This window comes from Cnephaeus nilssonii (genome assembly GCF_951640355.1).
Source record: "Cnephaeus nilssonii genome assembly, chromosome: 14".
NCBI lineage: Eukaryota > Metazoa > Chordata > Mammalia > Chiroptera > Vespertilionidae > Cnephaeus > Cnephaeus nilssonii.
Window position 1 is genome coordinate 30,537,515 of NC_137085.1, and position 24,860 is coordinate 30,562,374.

The window sequence follows — 24,860 nt, forward strand, 5'->3', positions numbered from 1 at the left end:
TATAGGGTAGGGGCGGGGTTCGCCCCAAGGGGCGTGGCCGGAAGGCCGGGGCGGGGTGGGACGGGGAAGTAGCCCCGTGGGGTTGCACCGAGCGGTGCTCAGCTCCCACCGCTGGGCAGGCAGCAAGTGCGGGTCTGGCGGAGCGCGGTGGCGCGCGGAGACCGAGAGGCGACCGCGGGCGGCAGGGCCCCCGGCGGCGCGCCACTCGGTCGGGCCGGGAGTCGCGCCAGTCGGTGTTCCCGGCCGAGCGCGGTCCGCCTCCCTCTCAGCGATCGTCCGGCCTGAGGGCGGCCAGAGGGCATGTCGGACCCCACAGAGGCGCCGCCGCCGGTGCGCGCGGGCCGCGGGTGAAGAAGAGAGTACGGCCTCACTCAGTCCGGAGCAAAGAGGTGGCCCGGAGCGAAGAGGGGGTCCGGAGCGAAGAGGAGGTGCTGAGCGAAGAGGAGGTGCTGAGCGAACAGGTGGCCCGTAACGAACAGGTAGTCGGGAGCAAAGAGGGGGTCCGGAGCGAAGAGGTGACCGAGAACGAAGAGGTGACCGAGAGCGAAGAGGCGGCCCCAAGCGAAGAGGAGGCTCCGAGCGAAGAGGAGGCTCCGAGCGAAGAAGTGGCCCAGAATGAAGAAATGGCGGCAGCCGGACTCAGCGTGACCGTCACCCACAGTGAGCACGGGTGGCCGGGTGGGCTCCGTGCCGGGCCGGGAAAATCCGGCAGGGTCTGTGTGTGTGGCTACGTGTCCTCCGGAAGCGCATGCCCTGGTGTGTGTGTCCTGGCGTCCGGAAGTGTGGGTTCTTGTTTGTGTCCGTGGGGCCGGTTTTTGTGCGGGGTCTTGTGTCAGCACACCTTTCTCTGTGACGCAGTGTTTTGTTTCAGGTCATTTGTTTGACCTCCGAATGCGTGCTTCACGTGTTCGCCCTGGTTGCACGTGTTCATGTTGTGCCTGCACAGTTATTGTGGGTCTTTGTGTCAGGCTTGTATTTGGCCATGTGTGTGGCTGCTGTGTGTCTGGACACCTGTGTGTGTCAAGTCTGAACTCATGTACACTGTTTGAGTGGGCCGTGGGTCCAAGCATACACGCTGGGCACCTTTCGGGTCTATCTACTGCTGGAGTTGACACTGAACTAAACAGTGAATTCACAGGCGAGCCAAGTCCATGAGGTTTTCCTCAGGACCAACCGTGGGAGATCCTAGGGCCTCAGATCTGAAGACCGGGATTCTGGATCCTGCAGTTTTGAGTGATCTTGGGCATCTAGTTGCTCTCTGTGAAGTAGAGTTGCTAAAACCTGTCCCAACCCTAGCTGGTTTGCCTCAGTGGATAGAACGTTGGCCTGTAGACTGAAGAGTCCTGGCCTGGGTTGCGTCCTCGATCCCCAGTAGAGGGCGCGCAGGAGGCAGCAGATCAATGGTTCTCTCTCATCATTGATGTGTTTCTCTCTCTCTCCTTCTCCCTTCATCTCTGAAATCAATAAAAATATATGAAAAAACAACAACACACCTGTCACATTGACTTCTAGTCTGTTGAGCAGGCTCAAAGCTTAACCTGGTGCATGGTAAACAGACTACCGCCTACTGCCCACATACCTGAAAGAGAATTGGCACCTCTGCTCCAAAAAGAAATTTTCTGCTGTTTTGAGTTTATTCACTCATTTGTCTATTTTTTTGTTTGTTTTTTGTTAATCTTCACCTGAGGATATTTTTTCCATTGCTTTTATGAAAGTGGAAGGGAGAGAGGGAGGGAAGGAGAGAGAGTCAGAAGAGCCAGAGAGAGAGAGAGAGAGAGAGAGAGAGAGAGAGAAACATTGATGTGAGAGACACATCGACGGCACACAGAAAGCTAAGAGTGAACCTGCAACCCAGGTACATGCCCTTGACCAGCACTTGACCCACTGAGCCACATCAACCAGGGCTCATTTGTCTGTTTACTGAGCACCAACCATGTATGTGTCCAGGGGTGCCCAGTGGGAGAGACTTGGAGGAAAAAAGTCCCTTGCCCATTATAGCAAAGGAGACAAAGGCCAGTACAATACAGACTACAGGGCAGTCAGGCCACAGGAGGCAGGTGGCTTGTGATAAAAAGCATGGACCCTGGTATCAGATCAGAGGTCAAGTGCTGACTCCACAGTTGGGTCTCCATAGACAGGTCTTAACTGGACTGACTCACAGTTTACTTATCTGTGAAATGGGGAATAATAGGTAGTACCTACATTATAGAGGTGTTCTGAGGATTAAATAAGATAATGCATGAAATGAGACTGGTCAGCCCCTTGTGCATGTTAAGTACTAAGATATTAGCTGATATCACTAATATTGTTAGTTATAATAGTAGAAACAAAAATCCTTGAGCAGGTCACCAGAAGAAAGCTGGACAGATGGGGGAAGGCTGATTGGAGGAGGGGACATATGAATTTGGCCTTGAAGGCTGTAGGCTGGGTACATAAATATAATGAATTGTCAGCCTATATTGGTTCATGTGGAAACATTTTCTTAATTGAACCCTTTTCTCTCTCCTCAGGCAATGAGAAGCATGACCTTCATGTTACCCCACAACAGGGCAGTAGTGAACCAATTGTCCAGGATCTGGCCCAGGTTGTTGAAGAGGCCACAGGGGTCCCGCTATCTTTTCAGAAACTCATATTTAAGGGTAGGCATTTCTCTTCCAGCTTTGAGCCCTTATGGCTAAATGACCCATTTAAAATTGCTTAACCTTACCTAATGGTAACTCTTAGCTTTCAAAATTGGACAATTCTTATTTGCTGTTTCTTCATTTATTTTCTTCAGCAAATATTTATTGAGGACCTACTATGTACTGGACACTTCCAAACATTTGGACAGGTATTAGAGTTGAAGTCACATGAGGGTGGCAGAAATCTTACATTTTTGATGAAGCCCATGGGCAGTCTTCCCTGGCTAAGTTATATCCTCTTCCCATTGTATGTTCACATGGCACTCCCTACCACTTCGGTATAACTTACATTGAAATTACTACTAAATAATTGTTTTTGTAGTTGCTGAACATCTGATTTCTCTGTTAGAATAACAAACTCCGTGAGGGCAGAGAAACTGCTATGTGTCCAATGCTCAGCTTAGTGCTGACACAGAGGGTGTTGAATGAACACACTTACCAGGAGCCTGGCTGTGGCAGGCCCAGTGGATGATGCTGATTTCTGCTGGACCTACGCCCTCCACACCTCTACCCTGTCTTCCCATTCTCATGGTAACCCATTATTTTGGTATCTGATGGGGCCAGATTTATCTCATTTGGTGCCAGTCACAAAGAATTTAGTGATGGGAAGTACTTCTATTTATACTTCACAATGTAACTACTTGTTTTTTATTTTAAAAACATTTTACTTTAGAATTATAAAGGAAATAGAAATTCACGTTTCAAAATACAGAAAGCACAAAGAAGAAATGCTCTCCTGGCTAAAATCTCTCATAACATTTTAGTATATTTCTGTTCAACCTTTTATTTTGTTTGTTTGTTCTGGCTTCCAGAAGTGTGGGTTCTTGTTTGTGGACTTTTATTTATTTATTTATTTTAGTTGAAAAAACTAGGCTTATATTGATTACACAGTTTTTATAACATTTTTTTCTTATAACACTGGGTTATCAACATTCATTGTGGCCTTGAAGTTTCTTTTTAAAAATGAGCTTTAATGCTACAAAGTCTTCTGTTGTACTGATGTATAGTTCATCAGCCCCCTATTCCTGAATTTTTGGCTCTTTCCTGTTTCTCTCTATATGAATAAGGTTGCACTAAAAATTATTGTAAAGTGTTATTGTGCAGGCACACATCCAGTTATTTGTTTACATTAATAGCTGAAGTGAAATTACTGAGTCAAGACACCTAGTTCTAGAAAGATTACACCAACTTATCCTCTTCTCATTAGTGAACTCACTTGTCTCCTGTACCCTTGCTGAAATCTGTTTTCAATGATGTGCAATTGTTACAACTTGGTAGTCTTTTCTTCTCTTCAGGACAGTCTCTGAAGGAAATGGAGAAGCCATTGTCTGCAGTTGGAATACAAAATGGTTGCCGGGTCATGTTAATTGGGAAAAAGGTAAATTGTTTTTTCCACCAGAACCCAACCAAATCAAATGCTAAGGCCTTTTATGCATATTTCTGTGTAGAAGGCAAAATTGGGGACCTAGATGCTGCATTGGTGAAGCACTCTCTAAACAAATGTAGTCTCCATTTGTGTGATGGGGTTACCAGTTTTGTTGTCCTCATGCCCTCTGGCTTCTGTTGGTTAGGGTTCTCGCTCTGAAAGTCAGGAGCAGCTGTGCTGCCTCAATAACGCAACTTTTGTGTTGGTGGTAGAATCTCAGTCCGGTTATAAGGTGCCTAAGACAGGCCTTACTTAGAGGGGATTTGCAAAAGAACAATTTGTTAAGCCTGGAGATTTAAAAAATAAATACAAGTTTTAGGCTCTCTCCCTTTAACCACCCTTTTTACTAAAATCTCCCAGAAGGTAAAAAACTGGCCAGAAAGAAAGGTTCAGACAAAGAACTGAGGGAGAAAAAGAGCCAATTATGACAGGTGAGAACAATAGCCTATTGGTGATGAGAGAGGGCCATGGCCAGCCCTGCATTGTGACACAGTGGAATTGTTGGTCATATGAAGTTCCCTTACTTTGAGTGAGGTGGTTGACTCAGAGTGGATAGAGGGTGAGATTAGCAAAGTAGAGGCAAAGAAAATCCCGTCCAGGCTTGGAACTGCTAGGAGACTGGCACTCGGGATTTCGCCACAAAGTAGAATGTGAATAATTTGGCATAGTATAAAAGCAGGAAAATATTGGCTCTGACTGCCAATTGTTTAGGTGAGAGAAAGGGAAATACTCTAGATTTCTTGCTCAAGGGTCTGGGAGAATGGTGATGGATAGTGAGCAGAACCCAAAGGTTGAGTTTGAAGAATCTATAGGACCCCTGATTGGAGCTGTCCTGGGGTGTGTAGAACCAAATCTGATTCAAATCTCAGCTCTACTTCTTTTGGGCTATGTGACCTTAGGTTACAATAACCTCAATTTCATCATTTAAAATAGTACCTACCTCATTGTTGTTGATTTTTGTTTTCTTATTGTGTTTTGATAAGGCTTAAGACAATCATTCAGATAATGTGCTTGGGATAGTATCTGGCATAGAGGGAATCCTATATAATAAAGATATAATATGCAAATGCTCATTACGCCGTGAAGCATAATGACCATAACAACCGGATCACAGATCAGCAGGAGGGTGGGGCAGTGAGCTACAAGCAGGGCAGCAAGCTATGAGGAGAGGGGCCGGGGGGTAGGGCGGGGGGGGCGGGGGTGGTGGTGGTGGTGGAGGGAGCTACAGGAGGACGGGGCAGCGGGGGGAGAGCTACTGGAGGGCAGCAGCGAGCTACTGGTGAGCTACTAGCGCATGGATTCGTGCACAGGGCTACTAGTGATAAATAAAAGTATTCATCATTGTCATGTTGGTGGATGACATTTTGGAATTCTATTTAAAGGAATAGTAGAATTCCACCTATCTAGAAATTCTGAATACTTCACAAGTGTTCAAAATTAATTCACTCTCCAGGGATCAGTCTGGCTATTAATGATCAGCACCAGGCTGAAGTTGAGTCTGGCTCTATTCTCTGAGTCCAAATTGTCAGGACCTTGCCAGAATGTTTACCTAATACCTTCTCTCTAGTCTGTAGTCTTTGTAGATGGAAAACTTAATGTATATCCTCCAATTTGCTTTCCAAGAAGCAACAGAGTTAAGACTTTCTTTTTGGTGAGTGGTTTAGTTCAATTATGATTAAAAAAAATTTTCTGACAGGATAGTGTTCTTGGTAATTATTGGCTTTATTTTATTCTTAAACATCTTAGAACAGTCCAGAGGAAGAAGTTGAACTAAAAAAGTTGAAAAGTTTAGAGAAGTCGGTGGAGAAGATAGCTGACCAACTAGAAGAGTTGAATAAAGAGCTTTTTGGAATCCAGCAGGTAACACTTTGTGGGCTTTGAATTTGTACTTTCCCTAAGAACTTTCTTTTTTGGTATGCCACAGAATTTTAATAATTAGTTTGTGTGTGCCATGGGATGAAAAAGGTTGAAAATCTCTGGTCTAGTTTGTTATAAAGTGTTTAGCAAAGCAAAGGATATTTCATTGATTCATAAAAGGTACAAGTTGAGCGGATCTTAGTGGGGTGGTCATCCAACTCAATTTCTTATATTAAGAGATGGTTTCTTATATTAGAAACCAAGTAAGGATTAGAAACAGTCCCAAACCACATATTTGTCTTTGACCTCCACATTTTATAACTTTAATGGATGTATGGTTATGTTTTAATTACAAAGTAATACATGCTGATTGTATATAACTTTTAAATAAACGTATGAACACTAATATGGAAAATAAAAATTACCTATAAGGCCCCAACTCAAAGATAACCATTACTAAAGACTGGAATCTACTTTTTCATCTTAAGAAAATATTTGATATGGTGTTATGTACACTTAGTAAATTGTTCTTTTATTGGATAAAAATGTTGAACATTTTCTGTCATTAAAAATGACCATACTTTTAAAAACTTACATAGCATGGTTTACTTAACCAATTCTCTATTGTTTATCACCTGATGTTCTTTTTTTGGTCCTTCCAACTTTTTAATATATACATTTTCAAACATACAGAAAAGTTGAAAAAATGAGCAGAATGAATGAACATCTGTACATTCCCCACTTAGATTTAACCACTCAAAGCATTTTGCCATGGTGTATTAGTTTGCTTAGGGTGGCTTAAACAGTAGAAATTTATTTTCTCACAGTTCTGGAGGCTGGAAGTTCAAGATCAAGGTGTGTGCAGGGTTGGTTTCTTCTGAGGCCTCCCTCCAACAAGAAATAATCCAAGTTCAGTACCACTCATGTAAGCATACTGGAAAGCAGCCTTCCAAGAACCAGGAGTCTGTCCTTCAGTTCTAACAAACCAATGTTCTCCTTATGCACAATGGCAACTTCTTTGTTGTATCATCTCCCGTTTCTATGAATTTTATTATCATTGGCTCAACTCACAGTTCCCATGGGACAGGAGTTGGCATGGCTGAGCTAAGTTCTCTGCTTAGAGTTTCACAAGGTTGAAATCAAGATGTCAACTGAGCTGCATTTCTTTCTGGACCTCAGGGTCCACTTTTAAGTGCTTGTGGTTATAGCAAAATTCAGTTCCTTGTAGTTGTAGGGCTGAGAAGCTCATTTCTGGGTTGATCATAAGCCAGGGGCTGCTTTCAGCTCCCAGAGGCCACCCACATTCCTTGCCCCCTTCATCCCCAAGTCAGCTTTGGAGAACTCAAACATCAAATACCTCTCCTGTTTCAAATACCCAATTTCCTCCTATCACCTAATATTCTTTTGCCATTTTTCATAATACTTCTTTGAAATCTTTAGACATAAATCTTTTTTTACTATTTCTGATAGAATAAATTCTTTTTTTTTATATATTTTTATTGACTTTTTACAGAGAGGAAGGGAGAGGGATAGAGAGTTAGAAACATCGATCAGCTGCCTCCTGCACACCTCCTACTGGGGATGTGCCCGCAACCAAGGTACATGCCCTTGACTGGAATCAAACCTGGGACCCTTGAGTCCGCAGGCCGACTCTCTATCCACTGAGCAAAACCAGTCAGGGCTAAATTCTTTAGTTGAAATTGCTGGCTAATGTTTACCACATGTCAAATCTGCATCTGTAACTCTCGGCTTTGATAAACTTCTTCAGAGATTTCTGTTGTCACCAGCTAACTGGTCATTTGGCCAAGCAATGTGAATATGAATAAACAGCAAGATATTTAATAAAAATAATGTAAATTCTGCCATTTGTTAGCATGTCTGTGTCAGGAATTATATTAAGGGTCTACATACATACCCCTTTATCCTCACAGTAACCCTATGGGGTGTGGGTATCATAATCCCCATTTTAAAAATGACACGGAGGCACAGGTAGGTTAAGTAACTTGCTCGAGATCACAAGCAAGTAAATGGCAGTCAGAATTCAAGTCCAGTCCTATCAAATCTAAACCCTGTGCTCTTAATGTCTGCCTCTTGTGTGTAGGTATACTTTCTGGCTTCGCTGAAGCCAGGCCTCAGGAGGCATTTGCAACCCCAGTGGTTTATTTTAGAGTGGCCTATTATAGTGTTTAGGGTGGCCCAGGGCCAGCTTTTCTTTTTTTCCCAAGAGATGAAGTTGTGGGTCTGAGGTCTGGCCTAGCCTATTGGGAGGAATATGGATTCAGAGTGTGGCTCCTTCATCAGTACCTCAGCTTGGCATTTTTCATCAGCCTCAAGGAATCCTTACAAGAATGCATTATTTCTCCACAGGGTTTTCTGGCCAAGGATTTGCAAGCTGAAGCTCTCTGCAAACTCGATAGGAAAGTAAAAGCCACAATCGAGCAGTTTATGAAGATCTTGGAGGAGATTGATACACTAGTAAGTAAATATTCACCTGAGAAGAACTAGTTTCCTTTGACTATATTTCAGCCGGTCTCACTCTTTCAGTAAGGAGGCCTTATTGTCTGAGGATGTTGAGCATCTGCTGTATGCAAGATACTGCTAGGTCTTAGGTGAATACACAGGAAGATAAGACAATTCCTCATTTCTAGCCACCCACATCCCACCAGCATAGGGCCTTTAGCATTTTTATTAATATGTGGTAGTAGCACCTAATCCTTATGAAATTTGGATCCAAATGGTCTATGGTCTCATGGTCAGAGAAACACAGGGCTTCAGTTTCCTGTTACTCATATGGCTGCTATTCCACTAAGCTCATTACCTGTACAGAATTCAGTCAGACTCAGTTCTTGTGAGGCTGTGACACCACTTTCCCTTTTATAGATGATAATAAATGATATTTCTAGCCTGATGCCTCATTCTTGAGGGTGAACTACTCTGCTTGGGATTTGAGGATGAGGTAATAGGGAGGGGGCTTATAAAAAAGAAGCAAAAGGTGCTTTTCTTGCCACAATGAGCTCATGGTATGGCCACAACATAGTATCCATACATAGGAAACAGTGAAAGAACAAAGTTCACGTTACAGATCAGTTTCTATGGCCCAGACACTGAGAACAAAGGGAGCTTTTATAGGGGCAAGAGCCATGGAAGGGTCATGTAGGGATACCGACCCAGAAAAATTATTCCTAGAATTCATGTCTCATTCCCATTGGTGACCCATGACCTACTTGGTGTACTATGGGTATTTCTGATGTATTCTTATGTCATGTTCACTGAATTATTTATGTGTCAACTTATTCTTCCATAGGTTCTGCCAGAAAATTTCAAAGACAGTAGACTGAAAAGGAAGGGTTTGGTGAAAAGGGTTCAGGTGAGTTGTGTGGTAGAGCATTACACAGTGTAAAGCAAGCATGTCAAACTCGCGGCCCGTGGGCCACATGCCTCATTTATTTGGCCTTTGAGTTTGACATGCGTGGTGTAAAGGGTTGGTGTATGTGTTTATCTGTTCAAAGAAAGATATAGTAGAAGTTGTGTGGCTTTTTTTTTTTTTTTTTTTTTTTGGTTGTTATTCAGCATGAACCCAGAATATAAGAGAATTGCTCCTCTCATGTCCCTGTAATTATGTTTGAATTTAAACTGATTAGGAAGGAAGATCACCGGAGAGCAGATGGGCTGACACATTATACAGTTCTAGGAGGCACCATTCATATGTGCAGTGTCCCCTGAAATTGTGCAGTGTCAAGGCTTCCTGTCCTCACCACCCTTTTGGTGGTTATGGGCCTAGACCAGTGGTCAGCAAACTCATTAGTCAACAGAGCCAAATATCAACAGTACAACGATTGAAGTTTCTTTTGAGAGCCAAATTTTTTAAACTTAAACTATATAGGTAGGTACATTGTTATTAACTTAATTAGGGTACTCCTAAGCTGGCCTTTGCTAAAAACTCAAGGGGCCAAAGAGCCACATGTGGCTCGAGAGCCGCAGTTTGCCGACCACTAGCCTAGAGCATTGTCAGAAACCCTGGTCCTGCACTTCCCTATCCTTTTACTTTGGGAGCCCGGGCCCTCACTGCACAGCCTGTTTCAGCATGAGTCAGTCACCCATGGGTTCTCCAGAATGGCTGAGCACAGAGCTTTGGGGTTGGCTAGCTCCAGGTGGACCCTCACTGCCCTGCATTGATCTTTCAGGCATTCCTAGCTGAGTGCGACATAGTGGAGCAGAACATCTGCCAGGAGACAGAGCAGCTGCACTCCACAAACTTGGCCCTGGCCAAATGAGGAGAGGCGGGGAGAGGCTGTGCTGCCCTGAAGAACAGTGCCACCAGCTCTGCCCTCTGCAACAGGAGTTACCTGACTTCTCCAAGGCTGCTGGGTCACTTGGCCAATTGCCAGTTTTTTTCTCCTACACCTCAGCATATTTCCCTGCTTAAAACCTCCATTGGTGCACCTGCTCTCAGTGAACAAGTATTGTCTTTATAATCTTAAGTAGAGCTCTTGTTTGTTTCCTCATTCTGCCTGTGTGTGGCCGAGAGCCCAAATCTTCCCATGTCTTTTGACCTTTGGGTGCTTTCGTTTGTCCTGAAGTAGTTCAGATTTATAGGCCACCCTGGTCTTCAGATACATGAGGCCTTTTTGCCCTTGTGGTCCCATAGTCCGTAGATGTAAATCAGAATCATTTGGAGGTTGTATCTAGTCAGGAATGTTGGAAATAGCTTGGAGCAGGTGTTTGGTACACAGTAGTCCAAATATCCCTCATTGTGACCTAATTCCAGAATAGCTGGTTGGGTTGTTGGTTCACAGACTCTGTACTTACTTTCCAGTGAACCTGCACAGCCACGGGCCAGGAGATCTCAGGGGGCCATTCCTGGGATGGGGCCTGTGGTTGATGTATGGGCTTCCTTGTCCCCTAGCAAATCTGTAGGAGGTAGAACCCAGTGTTGATGGAGTCTCTGCTTGAAACCAGGTCAAAATCATGTCTTGGGAAGGGCACAGAGGAGAACAGAGTGAGTAAAGCAGACAGGTGGTGAAGACAGCCATAAACTTTTCGGGAGTTTCTTCAACGGCATTTCTATCCACTGTACTGTCCTGAGATCTATATTTCCTTCAAGGCTGTTCCTATCCACTTTGTGGCCTTTCCCACCCCACCACCTATTGTTATTTTTTTTAAAAACTATATACACATCAGCAATCAGAAGAGTGTTTAAACTATTTTTTTAGGGGAGAGAGAAAGAGAAACATCAGTGTGAGAGAGAAACATCGATCGGTTGCCTCTCGTAAGCACCCTGACTGGAGATCAACAGTGCCTCTGCATGCTAGAACTCTTAAACTGGTCAGCTTCTGTCACCCCATTTTTTCACACAGTGCTCAGGAGACAGGCTCCCGATAGGCCACTCCGAGGCCAACCTTATTTGGCACACAGGGCATCACTGAAGTCCCAGGAACTTAGGACTGTGTGGGTGGGACTAGGACAAGGTGGTATGGAGTGGACAAGTGGATAAAGCTCAGGGCCCAGCCCAGCCCACCACCTACTGTAATCAGAGCAATTCAGTACCTAACTGTTTTATAGAGTAGCTGTGTCACCTTGGGCCAAAATATTCAATGAAAAGTTACTGTGTGCCAGATAGTATTTTAAGTACACTTGATGTACTAGTCATTTAATCCTCATACAACCTAGGAGATAGATACTAATCCATGTTAGAGATGAGGAAACTGAGAGCTTAGGTAATTTGCTAAAGACATAGAGTAAGTAACTAAACCAGGACACCAAGCTGGGCAGTTTGATTCAGAGTCCGTGCTCTTATCTCTACTGTACTACCTCCCAATTGACACAGGGTTGTGTGTTTGCTCTTATTTTCTCTTCCTCTCCCTCCTTCCATGTTGGTCTTTCCACTTGCTATTTGGTCCTCTCTGATTCATTCTCCACAGAGCATCATGAGTGATGTAAAGTACAGATCTTATCATGTCAGTCCCCTGCTTAAAAACATCCAATGGCTTCCCTTTCCCATCTCATGTCGGGCCACTCCCTGTTTGCTCAGTGTGGTCAGCCAGTCTGCTCTTCGTTCAGGTCCTCAGATGCTCTGTACCCTCTCCTGCCCCAGGGTCTTTGCACTCACCATTCCTCTGTTTGGACAGCTCCTTGCTACCCTTCCACCATTGCCACCCCTTTCCTAGGTAACTTCTGTTTGTCCTTCAGAATTTAATGCCTCTTCCATGGACTGTCTGAGAACATATCAAGCCCCCTCTTACAGCTTGTCTTAACTTTTCTTTCACAGCAAGTGTCATAGTCTCTGATTATTTATTTATGGTATTATCTAATTTAATATTTGCCATGTATATTTGACTATAAGTTCCCTGGGTTAAGGAGCTTCTTTGTCTTGTTGATAGCGTATTTCAAGCACATTGTCTGGTTTATAGTAGATGCTCAATAAATATTTGTAAAACAAAATGTCAAACGCATTGGGATTTATAGTATTAACAGTCATCATTTAAAGGTTGAGCAAAGAGACCCTAAGTCATGGGCTGTTTAGCAGATGTGCAGGGTGGTTACTGGGACCTGGCCACACAGCCTTCCCTGCACAGACCTGCCCATCCAGAAGGTATCTGCTTGTGAACAGGGAGAGAACATCCCTTCTCAGTTGCCCACTTTCCTAGGACATGATCCGCCCTACTTCAGGGGAACAAATGGGGCTCTATGATCCCCAAAACTTCCTTCAGCCTCACAGAACTATAAGATTCCTCCACATGCGGTCTATTTAGTCAACAATTCCTAATTACCCTCCATAATGTAAAGATTACCTCCTCTGAGAATCCCTTTTTTATCTGGTGGTTAGACTCCTTTTAGTTGAAAGAACCAGAAACAATTTCAAAGACATTGTTGAAATGGAAATTAATTGGCAGGATTTCAAGTTATCCCATGTAATTGGAAGTTCAAGGACAGCTGGGCTTCAGGAACTCAAACACTGCCTGGAATTGCTCTCTAGATCCTCAGCATCATGTCAGCATCATTCTCTCAATCTTGCTTCTTCCATGAAGTAGGAAACACATCTTACAGCTTCACTGCCAGAGAGGAATTGAGTGTTTTCCTTGTTTCCAATTTGAAAAATCCTAAAGAAACTTTTGGCCAAATCAGCCGTGGCCGGAGCAGCAGGGTCACATGACATAGATAGGGCCTTTAGGGGCCCACACTTATATTTCAGGGTCGTTCCCAGAGACAAGGCCACAGTTTCCACATCTGTAAAGGGGGGAATTAGATACTTTTTCCATTGTGGTGCCTGGCACATTGCTCAGGCAGAATCTTAGTGCTTCCTCATTGTATGAGTGGCAGCCTGGGAGAAAAGGGTCACTGAGAAGCTTGGCTGAGCTATGACACTTGAGTATAAGACAGGTGTCCCCCTTAGAGCAGAGACTTTTAAATGTCACAGATATCCACTCTGCTACAATAAGTAAACCTCTAATTTTCAGCTTAGCACATGGCCAACCAGCTAAAAACTGTATTTCCCAGTCTCCTTGTGCTAGCATGGACAAGAGAAGACTATGTTTTAGCCAATGAGATGTAAATATTATGTACATCTTATGGGAAGCATCTTCGGAGGCAGTTTGCCATTTTTTCTTTTCTGAGGGCTGGAATAAAGACAGGGTAGCTGGATTTGGAGCAGCTGTCCAAAAGCTGACCTTGAGGTAGAAACGGATGAGGATGGCAGACTAATAATATAGAAGGAGCATGGAGTTGCATTACTGCATAGGTCTGTGTGAAAGAAATGAACTTCTGTTTAAGCCATGGTTATTTCAGCTTTCCCGTCTCTCACTGCCAAGATTCATTTTATGTTGTTCATATGCAGGGAAACAGGAGTTTCTGTTGTCAGTAGCCATGGAAGGGCCTATAGATGACCTCCCTGTCCCTCTAATAGTTTCAAATCTTGAATCAGCAGCAATTCCTGCTTAAGTTCCCATTTCTGTGTTTCAGGGAATGTTAGTTCCTGCCTTCCCTGCCCCCACTTTCCTCTGAAATGTGTGTGCTTTCCCACAGAATTTTCTGCCTTATCTGCCCTCACTAGAGCAGGAATCACTGTCCATGTGAAATGCTCCCATCTGGCCAGGCCCCTCTACACTCTTTTCCTTACCACCATTATCAAGAGGTTCTTCCTGTAGGCTTTGGCCTAAAGAGGGGATACTTGACACATACTGTAGGCTGGGGCCTCTGTGGTCGGATTTCTGAATGCTCTGTATTCCTGAGGGCCGTTGTGTGAGTGCACGTGTGCTGTGTGCGCTGGGGTTGTGTCTAACGTCAGTGTGTTTAACAGCCAGTCAGAGTGGACGTTGGCCAAAAGAGAGCAGGTTCTGGAGTCATCCTGCTGTGGGTGGCCAGGGTGCAGGGGGACATCAAGGGCTTGAGGCAGCACCTGTTTCAACTGTTAGCAGACCTAGTTCAAATTTTTTATATTTTTGTCTTGTTAATTCTCACCTGAGGATATGTTTTCCATGGACTTTTAGAGAGAGTGGAAGGGAGGGGGAGAGACAGAGAGGGAAACATCGATGTGAGAGACTGGTTACCTCCCACATGCGCCTGGACCAGGCTGTGGATTAAACCTGCAACCCTTCAGTCCAAGGGCCGACGCTCTAATCACTGAGACCAGCCAGAGCTAGTTCAGTATTTTAACAAACAGTTCAGTTGTACTGTGTACACTACCTGAACATCAGCTGTGGTTGTGTGTTGTGTGTTGCGTGTGTGAGGGGGTTGGCGGGGAGAGGCTTGGGGTGCTCCGTCAGCCAGGGAAAAAGCCATGAAGGATTTTGGGACCCTCATAAAGGCTTCTGAAGCTGGGGCCATGCACCCTGGCAGTGGCAGAGGGCATAGATCTCACCTAGATTCTTGGCCTTATTCAGACAGGAGCACTGAGCAGAGAGAGTGCTAAGGCCAGGGCCTGGCCTCTCAGAACCCTGACCTCAGAAAGAGATCTCTGGGGGGGTGAAGGCGGGGGGGACACATGTGACGTGGTTGAAGAGCACTAGAGCAATGGCAAGGACATCAGTTTCAGATTATGGAGGATGGGACCAGATCCACAACCTCCTCCCCAGAGTCCCCCAAAATACTGGCCCACTTGGCTGGGTTGGGCTGGATCTTTTATTTCGTGTCACATCCTCTCCACTCCCACCACTGTTCTCCAGCCTGAAGCTTCATGGCTTACAAGGTTCCTGTGGGATCAGCATTTGCCATCCTTCACGATCTGGATGTCTTGTTTGGTTTTCCTAGGATCACAGGAGACAGGGATGAGGCCACCTCCTCAGGAAGTGTAATGTACCCTTCAGGGGCCTTGACAAAGCCCATTCAGACACCCCGCTGAGCCCTGCCACCCACTTAGTGTACGGTGGAGGGCAGACCCCAGGGGTGCCTGGGCATCTTTCTACAGCTTTTCCTTCTTGCACACACTTCCCTGGGAGATTTCAGCTTCCTAGGGTTTCAACCACCATGGCATACTGATGGCTGCAAATCTATCTCCAGCGCAGACTTTTGTCCTAAACTCTAGCTATATCTCCACTGGGATGTCCCAGAGGTTCAACTGTCCAGAGACATCATCACCCCACAAACCTGCTACATCTCTCTGCTCCTTACCTTGGCACATGGCACCACCAACCGCCCAAGCCCACAAGTTAGAAACCAGCATGTTGTTATTGCCTCCTCCATCATCCCTCGCATCCAATCTTACAGCTGTCACTTCTCCCCTGATATAATCCTGCGTGTTTAGTCATGACCTAAGTTAGGACTGTCCTGCTGCTCTCTTGCACATCTGTCTAGAGCAGTGGTGGGCAAACGGCGGCTCGTGAGCCACATGCGGCTCTTTGGCCCCTTGAGTGTGGCTCTTCCACAAAATACCACATGCGGGCGCACATGTACAGTGTGATTGAAACTTCGTGGCCTATGCGCAGAAGTCGGTTTTCGGCCTGGGCAAGTCTATTTTGAAGAAGTGGCATTAGAACACTCAAGGGGCCAAAGAGCCGCATGTGGCTTGTGAGCCGCGGTTTGCCGACCACTAGTCTAGAGCATTGTAGCTTCCAAAGACTTTCTTCTCTTCCTTGATCTCACTTAGCTCTGGCCAGCTCAAGTGTCTTATTAGTGAAGACACGAGACTAAATGAGTGTTCAGACGTACCAAGGTTATATTTTGGTCCTGCCTCTCTAGACTCATTTCTTGCCCCTCTCCTGTTCTCCTTTAAATTTTCTACTCCAGCATATCCAACTTATATTTCCTCAAATATAAACTTTCCCTTCTAAATCTTTCTAAACTCATTTCTCTATTTACTAGTAGAATTACCTTCCTTTGTTTCTTCATTTTCCCAGCTAATTTCTACTTACCCTCTCAGAGCTGGGAAGTCTTCCCTACCCTTGCCCTGTACCCATAGAACCCTGTGTACTCCCATCCAAGCCTTTAGCATTCTATTCTGTAGTTAGCTAACCATCAACGTGGCTTCCCCCTTAGACTGACAGTATGCCCCAGAAGGCCAGTGATGCTGTCTAGCTTATTATGCCCTGTTTCCCCACTGCCTAGTACATAATAGGTGCTCTATAAATAATTGTTGACTGAATGAATAAATAATCAAATGAGGTCATCTAGTCAGGATCGGTGTCTTCACTCCCTACCTCCCACCAGCTGTGGTTTTCTGCTTAGAACCATGTGCATGAATTACACTTGTGCCCATTCTGTTAGGGGCAAATGTTGGGGGATTCTTCCTAGGTCAGGTGTGTGTGAAGGAGGAGGCAGGTCAAGTCTTGCTCCTTTCAGACTTGTATGCAGTAGAGATGGAGCCCTACGCAAGCAAACACAGAGGAAGGAGGGGAGTGGACTTACATCCGGGCTATGCAAAGATGGCATTCACTTTCATATGTGACCCCGTCAGTGCCACAGACCGGGTTGAATGTCCGGGGACAGTCTGGCGACTCTGCCATATGCTCACAGATGGGCTGTGAAAGAGAAGATGGGAGGGAGGGACTCAGAGGCAGTGGGGAGGAGCCCAGGGCTCTGCCTGGAGCCAGAGTGCGTTGATCCTGCTGAGCCTGGGTGGGGGGATCTCACTACTGGCAGGGGCTTTGATGCCAGTTTGGGGACTTCAGTAAAGGGGCTGGGCCTGCTCAGCCTGGAAGGGCTAACCCGTGGAACAGGGCTCAGGAGACCACCCTGGCCACCGGGGAGCCATGGGAGTTATCTGAGTAGGGGTGCAAAGGAAAACAAACGCTGGTGTTCCAGCACGGATGGGAGGGCTCCCTCCGCAGAGGGAAGGCCAGAACTGCCAGCGGCTGCCTTACCATTCTTGAGAAAACGACCTTTTCTCCTGACACTGGCACTCCTGAAAGGCAAAACAGCAAGAATTAGGTGATGTCTGCTCTAGGCCCCCAGTCCAGGGATCTGAAGACTGCTTCAGAGGACCTGTTCCAGCCACTGGCCAATCTCGAATTCCTCGCGGAAAGGCAGTGAGTCACCAGACTGGGGGGCTCCCAGAAAGCTGATGTGACCTTGGGTTACATGAACAGAGACAGAAAGTCTAGAATTAAGAGCAGTCCAGCCTGTTGCTTATTAGTCAGATTCCACTGGAATTATGTCCCGTGTAATAATAAAAATAACAGTCTGTGCCAAGCAATAATACATGATCTTACTACTCTTCATACCTCTCTCATGCTGTGTAATGGAGGAAAGGAGCCAGCAGTGGGTGCTGGGGCCTGCTACCTAGAGCCCACCCGAGGGACTGACATATTGATTTCCTCAGCTGCCAAGAGTATTGGCCATTCATAGTGAGGCCTTACCTAGAAATTACTCTCAGAAAATGGAGCTACCTCCCTCAGGGTCACATCCCCTACCCAGGAACAGCCCTCCTCCAATGACAGATTGATGCGGGTACAACAGCCCGAACCCCTCGTCTCTGTTCAGAACAATGCTGAAGGGCCTCCCCAGCTCCAAGGCTCCCCGTAGTAGGCTCATCAGAGTCAACTTCCCTCTTCCCTCATGGGTGTTAGCCCTATAAACCACATGCAGATCTGAATCTTTCCTGGGGAACTGGGCCAACCTATAAAGGAGGCTCAGAGGTCAAGCAACACAGCTTGTTAGGGCAGAGCTGGGATTTGCACACGGGTCTGTCACTCCCTAACCCGGCTCTTCCCACACACACAGGTGTGTTCCATGGCCCCTCAAGGTCTGGATGAACTGCTTACAGGACCTGAGCAAATTGTGATGTGACCGGTGTGCGTGACGGGTGGATGAGACAGGAGCCATGTCTAACACCACAGGCAGAAGGAAAGCGGTTTATGTAGATTGGAAAAGGGCAGGATGCTTCCTAAAATCTCTGAATGATTGTCTTGAGGCCACGGGAGACCTCAGCGTCCTAGGGCAGAGCCTGTCTGAGCAAGGAGGCTTCAGGTTTGGGTTCCGGAATGTTCTCTCAGTGGGAGTTATGCCTCAATGAAGGGGCTGTCTCCAGATGTGGGAAAGTTCTCCATCAATAGAGGTTTACAAGGCACTGGTTTTAGCTTCGCCTGGGAATGCTATTACAAGAGAGTTCCAAGGTAGAGAGGGAAACGGGAACTGAGACAGTGACTTCTGGTGTGCTGTTCACACCTGATGTTGGGCATCAAAATGCAAATCTAGCCTTGTCACCACACTGCCCCAAACCTGCCCATGTCGTAATTTCCAAAACTGGAAATTGCCAAATGTCCTGCAACAAGAGAGCGGATAGACTATGACACACACATGCAGTGAGATACAGCTCAGCCATAAAAATGAGCAAACAACTGATAATGTAACAACATGGCTGAATCTCAACAACATGCTGAGCCAAAGAAGCCAGGTACAAAAGACTACATACTGTGTGGAGGGGGCACCTTGGGCCAAGGTCAAAGGCAACTTAAGTGACATGCTAGAACAGGCCAAACGAATCTATGGTGGAATAAAGAGCAGTGGTTACCTCTGGGAAAGGGGTGGGAGTGGGGATGACTGACATGGAAATTTCTGGGGTGACAAATATTTTGTATTTTGTTAGGGGTCTGGGTTACACATTTATATGCACTGTCAACATTCATTGAATTTTGTGCATTCCATGGTAACTGTTAGGGGACCAAAAAAGCATTAAAAAAAAAAAATGAAGCCCTTCCATGGCTGCCTGTCATGATCACTAAGCTCCTTCACTTTATGTTTAGGGCACTGCATGAGCTGCTCCCAAACTTCACCCTGGACTCACTTCCTAGTACTCACACCTCCATGTTCCTACACTCTCAGCCTACTCTTCCTAGAACAGGCTCTACTTTGGCTCATACTGCAGCCTCTGCCTGAAATGTCCTTATTCCCCTTCTCCTATTGTCTCATACCCTTTTCTCAAGGCTCAGATGTACCTTCCAGAGAAGCCATCCCTGGTGTCCCCAGGGTTTCCTGAGCAGGCCTGGATTTAGGCTTCAGTTTTAGTTTGTTTGGGCTGCTATAACAAAAATCCCACAAACTAGGTGGCTTAGAAAACAACAACAACATCATTTGGGAAGCATTTGAAATCTTGCTCCCAGTATATATGCCATCAGTTTGGCTCAAATAAAAATTTTTTTAAAGAATGCAGTTTATTATTTATTTTTAATTTTATTGATTTTTTACAGAGAGGAAGGGAGAGGGATAGAGAGAAACATCTATCAGCTGCCTCGTGCACTCCTCCTGCTGGGATGTGCCTGCAACCAAGGTACATGCCCTTGGCCGGAATTGAACCTGGGACCTTTCAGTCCGAAGGCCAACGCTCTATCCACTGAGCCAAACCGGCAAGGGCTCAAAAAAATTCTTATTAAAAATAAAAAAATAGCCCGGCTGCTGTAGCTCAGCAGTGAGCAGCGACCCAGGAACCAAGAGGCCACTGGTTTGATTCCCAGTCAGGGCACATGCCCAGGGTTGCAGGCTCGATCCCCTGGAGGGGGTAAGGGCGGGAGGGCGCGCAGGAGGCAGCCAATCGATGATGTTTCTCTCTCAAAGATGTTTCTATCTCTCTATCCCTCTCTCTCGAAAAAATCAATTAAAAAACATTTTAAAAAATAATTTTAAAAAACATTTATTTCTCCCAGTTCTGAATGTGGGAAGTTCAAAGTCATGGTGTCAGCAGATTTGGTGTCTGGTAAGGGCCCTCTTCCTGGTTCAGAGCCCGTGCCTTTTTGCTGTGTCCTTAGTGGTGAAATGGTCTAGGCCCGTGGCCGGCAAACCGCGGCTCGCGAGCCACATGCGGCTCTTTGGCCCCTCGAGTGTGGCTCTTCCATAAAATACCACGGCCTGGGCGAGTCTATTTTGAAGAAGTGGCGTTAGAAGAAGTTTAAGTTTAAAAAATTTGGCTCTCAAAAGAAATTTCAATCCTTGTACTGTTGATATTTGGCTCTGTTGACTAATGAGTTTGCCGACCACGGGTCTAGGCAGCTCTCTGGGGCCTCTTTTATAAGGGGACTAATCCCATTCATGAGGGCTCCGACCTCATGACCTACTTTCTGGTCACCTTGGGGACTAGGATTTCAACATATGAATTTGGGGGCCGGGGGTCACCATCATTCAGACCATAGCAGCAGCTTCCATGCCACCATGTGCTATCCCACTGGGTCACTCCCGTCTTCCTATGGGCCTGAGTTCTTTAGGGCTTCCCTTGCCTCTGCCTCCGCGTGTCAATGCCCCCACCCAGCGAGTGTTCAGGAATTGACCCCTAAAGTGCATTGTGGAGAAGAGTTTCTTCCTGGAAGATGTGAGAAGAAGTTGTATTTGCCCCAGGCTTCCCTTGACTTGGGCCCAAGGTATCCCCTTCTCACTCAGCCAAGGCAGGAATCTGGAATGGGCACAAGGACTCTCTTCAGGATAGGCCTCCTCAGGGTTCCCACTAGGAGAAGTACGTGGGGAAAGGAAGCCAGGCTGTGAGTGAGCAGGCTGTGCTGGGACAGAAGCCCCAGACCCATTCTCTGAGTCCCCGGCTGGGGAACTGTCTGTGGGACTGGCCATGAGGTCAATGGCCTTGATGTCCTGCCGGGCCTTGCCCTGTAACATCATGGCTTTGTCTCCCTGCTTCCCCCTTTAGTCTTCTCAACAGCAACCAGAGTGATCCTTTTACAACACACCCGCTGAAAACTTCAGTACCTCCCATTTCACGCAGAGGAAGAGCCAAGTTCACACTGGCCTTCAAGGCCTCACCCACTAGAGTTCCTGGTTGCCTCTATTATCTCCCCTGCCGTCACTCCAAACCCTGCCTCTCACTCCCCTCCAACTGCACTGGCCTCCTTGCAGTATCTCAAATACTCCAACCTCAGGGCCTCTGCACCGCCTGTTCCCTCTGCCTGGAACCTTCTTCTTTCAGATATTCACATGGCTCACTCCCTCTCCTCCTTCAAGCTTTGGTCAAACATCAGCCTCTGAGGAAAAGCTCCCCTGATTTATCCTTACAACCCCATCCCAAACCCATCTCTCTGCCTCATATTTTATCACCTTCTAACATACTGTTTAACATACATTGCACCTATCTTGTCTACTGTTCATTCCCTCCCATTGGATTTAAGCTCACTGATATGTCTGAAGGGTCAAGAACAATGAGAACAAAGCCTTATACACAACAGGTATGAGACTGCAGAGGTGCCCCAGGCTCTGAGGAGGCCCCATTCCAGCTGCACGTGTCCAATCCAGGGCAAATGCTCCCAGGAAGAGAGCTTCCATGTGCTCAGACGGCTGCTCTCAGTCCCACAGCGATAGCCTGTCCGAATGGATGGAAGCTAAGAGGACCCAGGCCAGGCTTCCTTCCAGACCCACCACCTTGCAGCCAGCAGACGAGATAGGCCTGCTCCTTTCTGCCTCCCGGATCTCTAGCCCAGTGGTTGCGCAGTGCAGCTTTGAACTAGGACAACCTCCTACGTTACAGCTGGAGAAATGTAGGCCCAAGAGGGGAAAGGATTTTTGCAATTCTAGGCCAGAATCAGAAATTGAACCCAGATTTCCTTTCTCCTAGCCCAGGGCTTTCCCCACGATGGTGGGAGGGGTGCAGAAAAAGTTATATGCAGCCTGGCCGGTGTTGCTCAGTGGTTGAGCATTGACCTATGAACTACGAGGTCATGGTTCGACTCCCAGTCAGGGCACATGCCTGGGTTGCAGGCTAGATCACCAGTGTGGGTCGTTCAAGAGGCGGCCGATCAATGATTCTCTGTTATCATTTGATGTTTCTATCTCGCTCTCCTTCTCCATTCCTCTTTGGAATCAACAAAAATATATATTGTTTAAAAAAATTTTTTTTAGCCGAAACCGGTTTGGCTCAGTGGATAGAGCGTCGGCCTGCGGACTGAAGGGTCCCGGGTTCGATTCCGGTCAAGGGCATGTACCTTGGTTGCGGGCACATCCCCGGTGGGGGGTGTGCAGGAGGCAGCTGGTCGATGTTTCTCTCTCATTGATGTTTCTAACTCTCTATCCCTCTCCCTTCCTCTCTGTAAGAAATCAATAAAATATATTTTAAAAAAAATTTTTTTTAAGTTATATGCAGAAAATTGAAGCCTCATAGAAGTGCTCCAGGCCCAGCCTCTGCCCCCACCCCAAGCTCACCTACCAATGCCAAGCCATAGAGAATCCAAGCTCTGCCCACTCACCCCTGTCCACAACGAGGAGGGCAGCCAAGGCCAGGGCGACCACCCACAGACGGCCGGCCATGCTGATCCTGGGCTGGTGTGGGCTTGGCTAGTGAAGCCTGGGCCAGGAGAAGGATGGGGGCCTGTTTATAGTGCTGAGCCCTCCCCTTATCTTATCTGGGGCCAGATGGAGAGGCCAGGAGTGGCACCCTGAGTTAATCTCTGCACCCTGGCATCCGGAAAGGGCTTCCTCTACGCAGAGATGCTGAGCTGAGGTGGGGTGGGACTGTTGGCTATTGGGCTGGCAGATTTTCAAATTGAGGAAAAGTTTGGACAACCCACAAAGTTGATGCCAGTCTGAGGGCTGGAGCAAGAGGGAAAGGGAAATTGGAAGTAGAAAGAGAAAAACGGAGAAACCAAGTCAGAAGAGCGGGGGTGGGGAGGAGAGAGAGAGAGAGAAGAGGCAGAGAAAAGGGGCTGGAGTGCGTCTACCAACCAACTTTGTGACCTCAGAAAAGCTACTTTTAAAAACTGAGCCTCAGTTTACCCATGCACAAAATGAGGGTGATGATTCTAGCTCTGTCTCCCTCATAGGGCTGCTGTGAAGATGAGAGTGTTGATAGCAGATGGGAAAATACTTTGCAGTGTATGAAATGAGGTATAAAGGTAAACAGAAGCTGCATATAACTTTTTCTGCTTACCTTTTTTTTCCTTTTTGCATTATATGAAGGCACAGCTGATGGGGGGGGAGGACAAAATAAAACACTACAAGGGTTTAATGCAGACAAGATTCTTTTCAAGAAAAGTCAGTATCTAAAACTAACCCATATTTATGCAATATATATGAATGAGATATTTGGTTATCTGCTTTCAAAGAATTTCTGATTTATTAAAAGAATAACAAGCCCTGGCTGGTTTGGTTAGAGTGTCAGCCTGCATCCCAAAGGGGCGCAGATTCAATTCCTGGTCAAGGGCATGTACCTGGGTTTCAGGTTTGTTCCCTGCCCCTGGCTGAGCAGCAGAGAGGCAACCAGTTAATGTGTCTCTCTCACATCGATGTTTCCCTCTTTCTCTTTCTCTCCCACTCTTCTTCCCTTCTACTCTCTAAAAAGCAATGGAAAAAACATCCTCAGGTGAGGCTTAACAACAACAACAAAAAATGCCCAGCAGGTGTGGCTCAGTGGTTGAGCATCAGCCCAGGAACCAAGAGGTCACAATTCAAATCGCAGTCAGGGCACAGGGCACGTGCCCAGGTTGGGGGCTCAATCCCCAGTGGAGCACGTTCAGGAGGCAGCTGATTGATTAATGTTTTTCTCTCATCCATGTTTCCATCTCTCTATCCCTCTCCCTTTCTCTCTCTCTAAAAATCAATAAAAACATATTAAAAAATTTTTAAACTCACAAAATTTATTTACATATTTGGATCAGTGATTTTCAGCTCCATCTGCAGATTAGATTTCCAATGGGAGAATTTAAAACTACAGAAGCTGGACCCCACTCAAAAATATTTGAATCAAACTTTCAGCATTTAAAAAAACAACTTCTTATTTAGGAAGATTTCAAGCTTACAGATAAATTGTGAGAATAGTTAAATGTGTCAATGGGAAGGATTCTTGTCCAAGAAGAACCCCGTTGGCCCTGGCCGCTATGACTCAGTGCTCAGAGTGTCAGCCCGCACACCAAAGGGTCTCGGGTTTGATTCTGGGTCAAGGGCACATACCTGGATTGCAGGTTCAATCCCTGGCCCCAGTCAGGGCACATGCAGGAGGCAACCGATCAATGTGTCTCTCTCACATCAATGTTTCTCTATCTCTAAAAACAATGAAAAGGCCCTAACTGGTTTGGCTCAGTGGATAGAGCGTCGGCCTGTGGACTGAAGGGTCCCAGGTTCGATTCCGGTCAAGGGCATGTACCTTGGTTGCGGGCACATCCCCAGTGGGAGGTGTGCAGGAGGCAGCTGATCGATGTTTCTCTCTCATCGATGTTTCTAGCTCTCTATCCCTCTCTCTTCCTCTCTGTAAAAAAATCAATAAAATACATTTTAAAAAATAAAATAAAAGCAATGAAAAGAAGAAACCCTTTGGGGGTCCCAGGCAGCCTGACAGTCACCCCCACAGACCAACAGAAGCCCCAGATCTGCAGCCCAGCCCAGCCCAGCCTGAGATCCGTGACTCAGTGTCAGGATCCTCCTGCCCCTCCTAAGGAAGCTTTGTGACCCTCAGGTGCCCCTGAGGCAGGTGGCAGCTATCCTTTTACTGTTTAGCCAGGCAGAGCAAATATTTAATGATAATTTCCTGTCCCGGAGCAAGAATA

General features: G+C 46.3%; 2 protein-coding genes across 2 annotated transcripts; one reads left to right on the forward strand and one right to left on the reverse strand.

Moving 5' to 3' along the window:
• Positions 1-474: 474 nt before the first annotated feature.
• BAG1 (BAG cochaperone 1) lies at positions 475-14,744 on the forward strand. The gene is made up of 7 exons (XM_079789578.1): positions 475-660; positions 2,511-2,639; positions 3,977-4,059; positions 5,854-5,967; positions 8,332-8,439; positions 9,269-9,331; positions 10,149-14,744. The coding sequence occupies exons 1-7, from the start codon at positions 624-626 to the stop codon at positions 10,236-10,238; spliced, it is 624 nt and encodes a 207-aa protein (XP_079645704.1). The 5' UTR covers positions 475-623; the 3' UTR covers positions 10,239-14,744.
• Positions 14,745-14,942: 198 nt separating this feature from the next.
• Positions 14,943-22,651, reverse strand: SPINK4 (serine peptidase inhibitor Kazal type 4). The gene is made up of 4 exons (XM_079790949.1): positions 22,569-22,651; positions 17,259-17,299; positions 16,804-16,916; positions 14,943-15,206 (listed from the first exon to the last, which is right to left on the reverse strand). Exons 1-4 carry the CDS (start codon positions 22,627-22,629, stop codon positions 15,161-15,163), a joined length of 261 nt encoding a protein of 86 aa, XP_079647075.1. The 5' UTR covers positions 22,630-22,651; the 3' UTR covers positions 14,943-15,160.
• Positions 22,652-24,860: the final 2,209 nt, after the last annotated feature.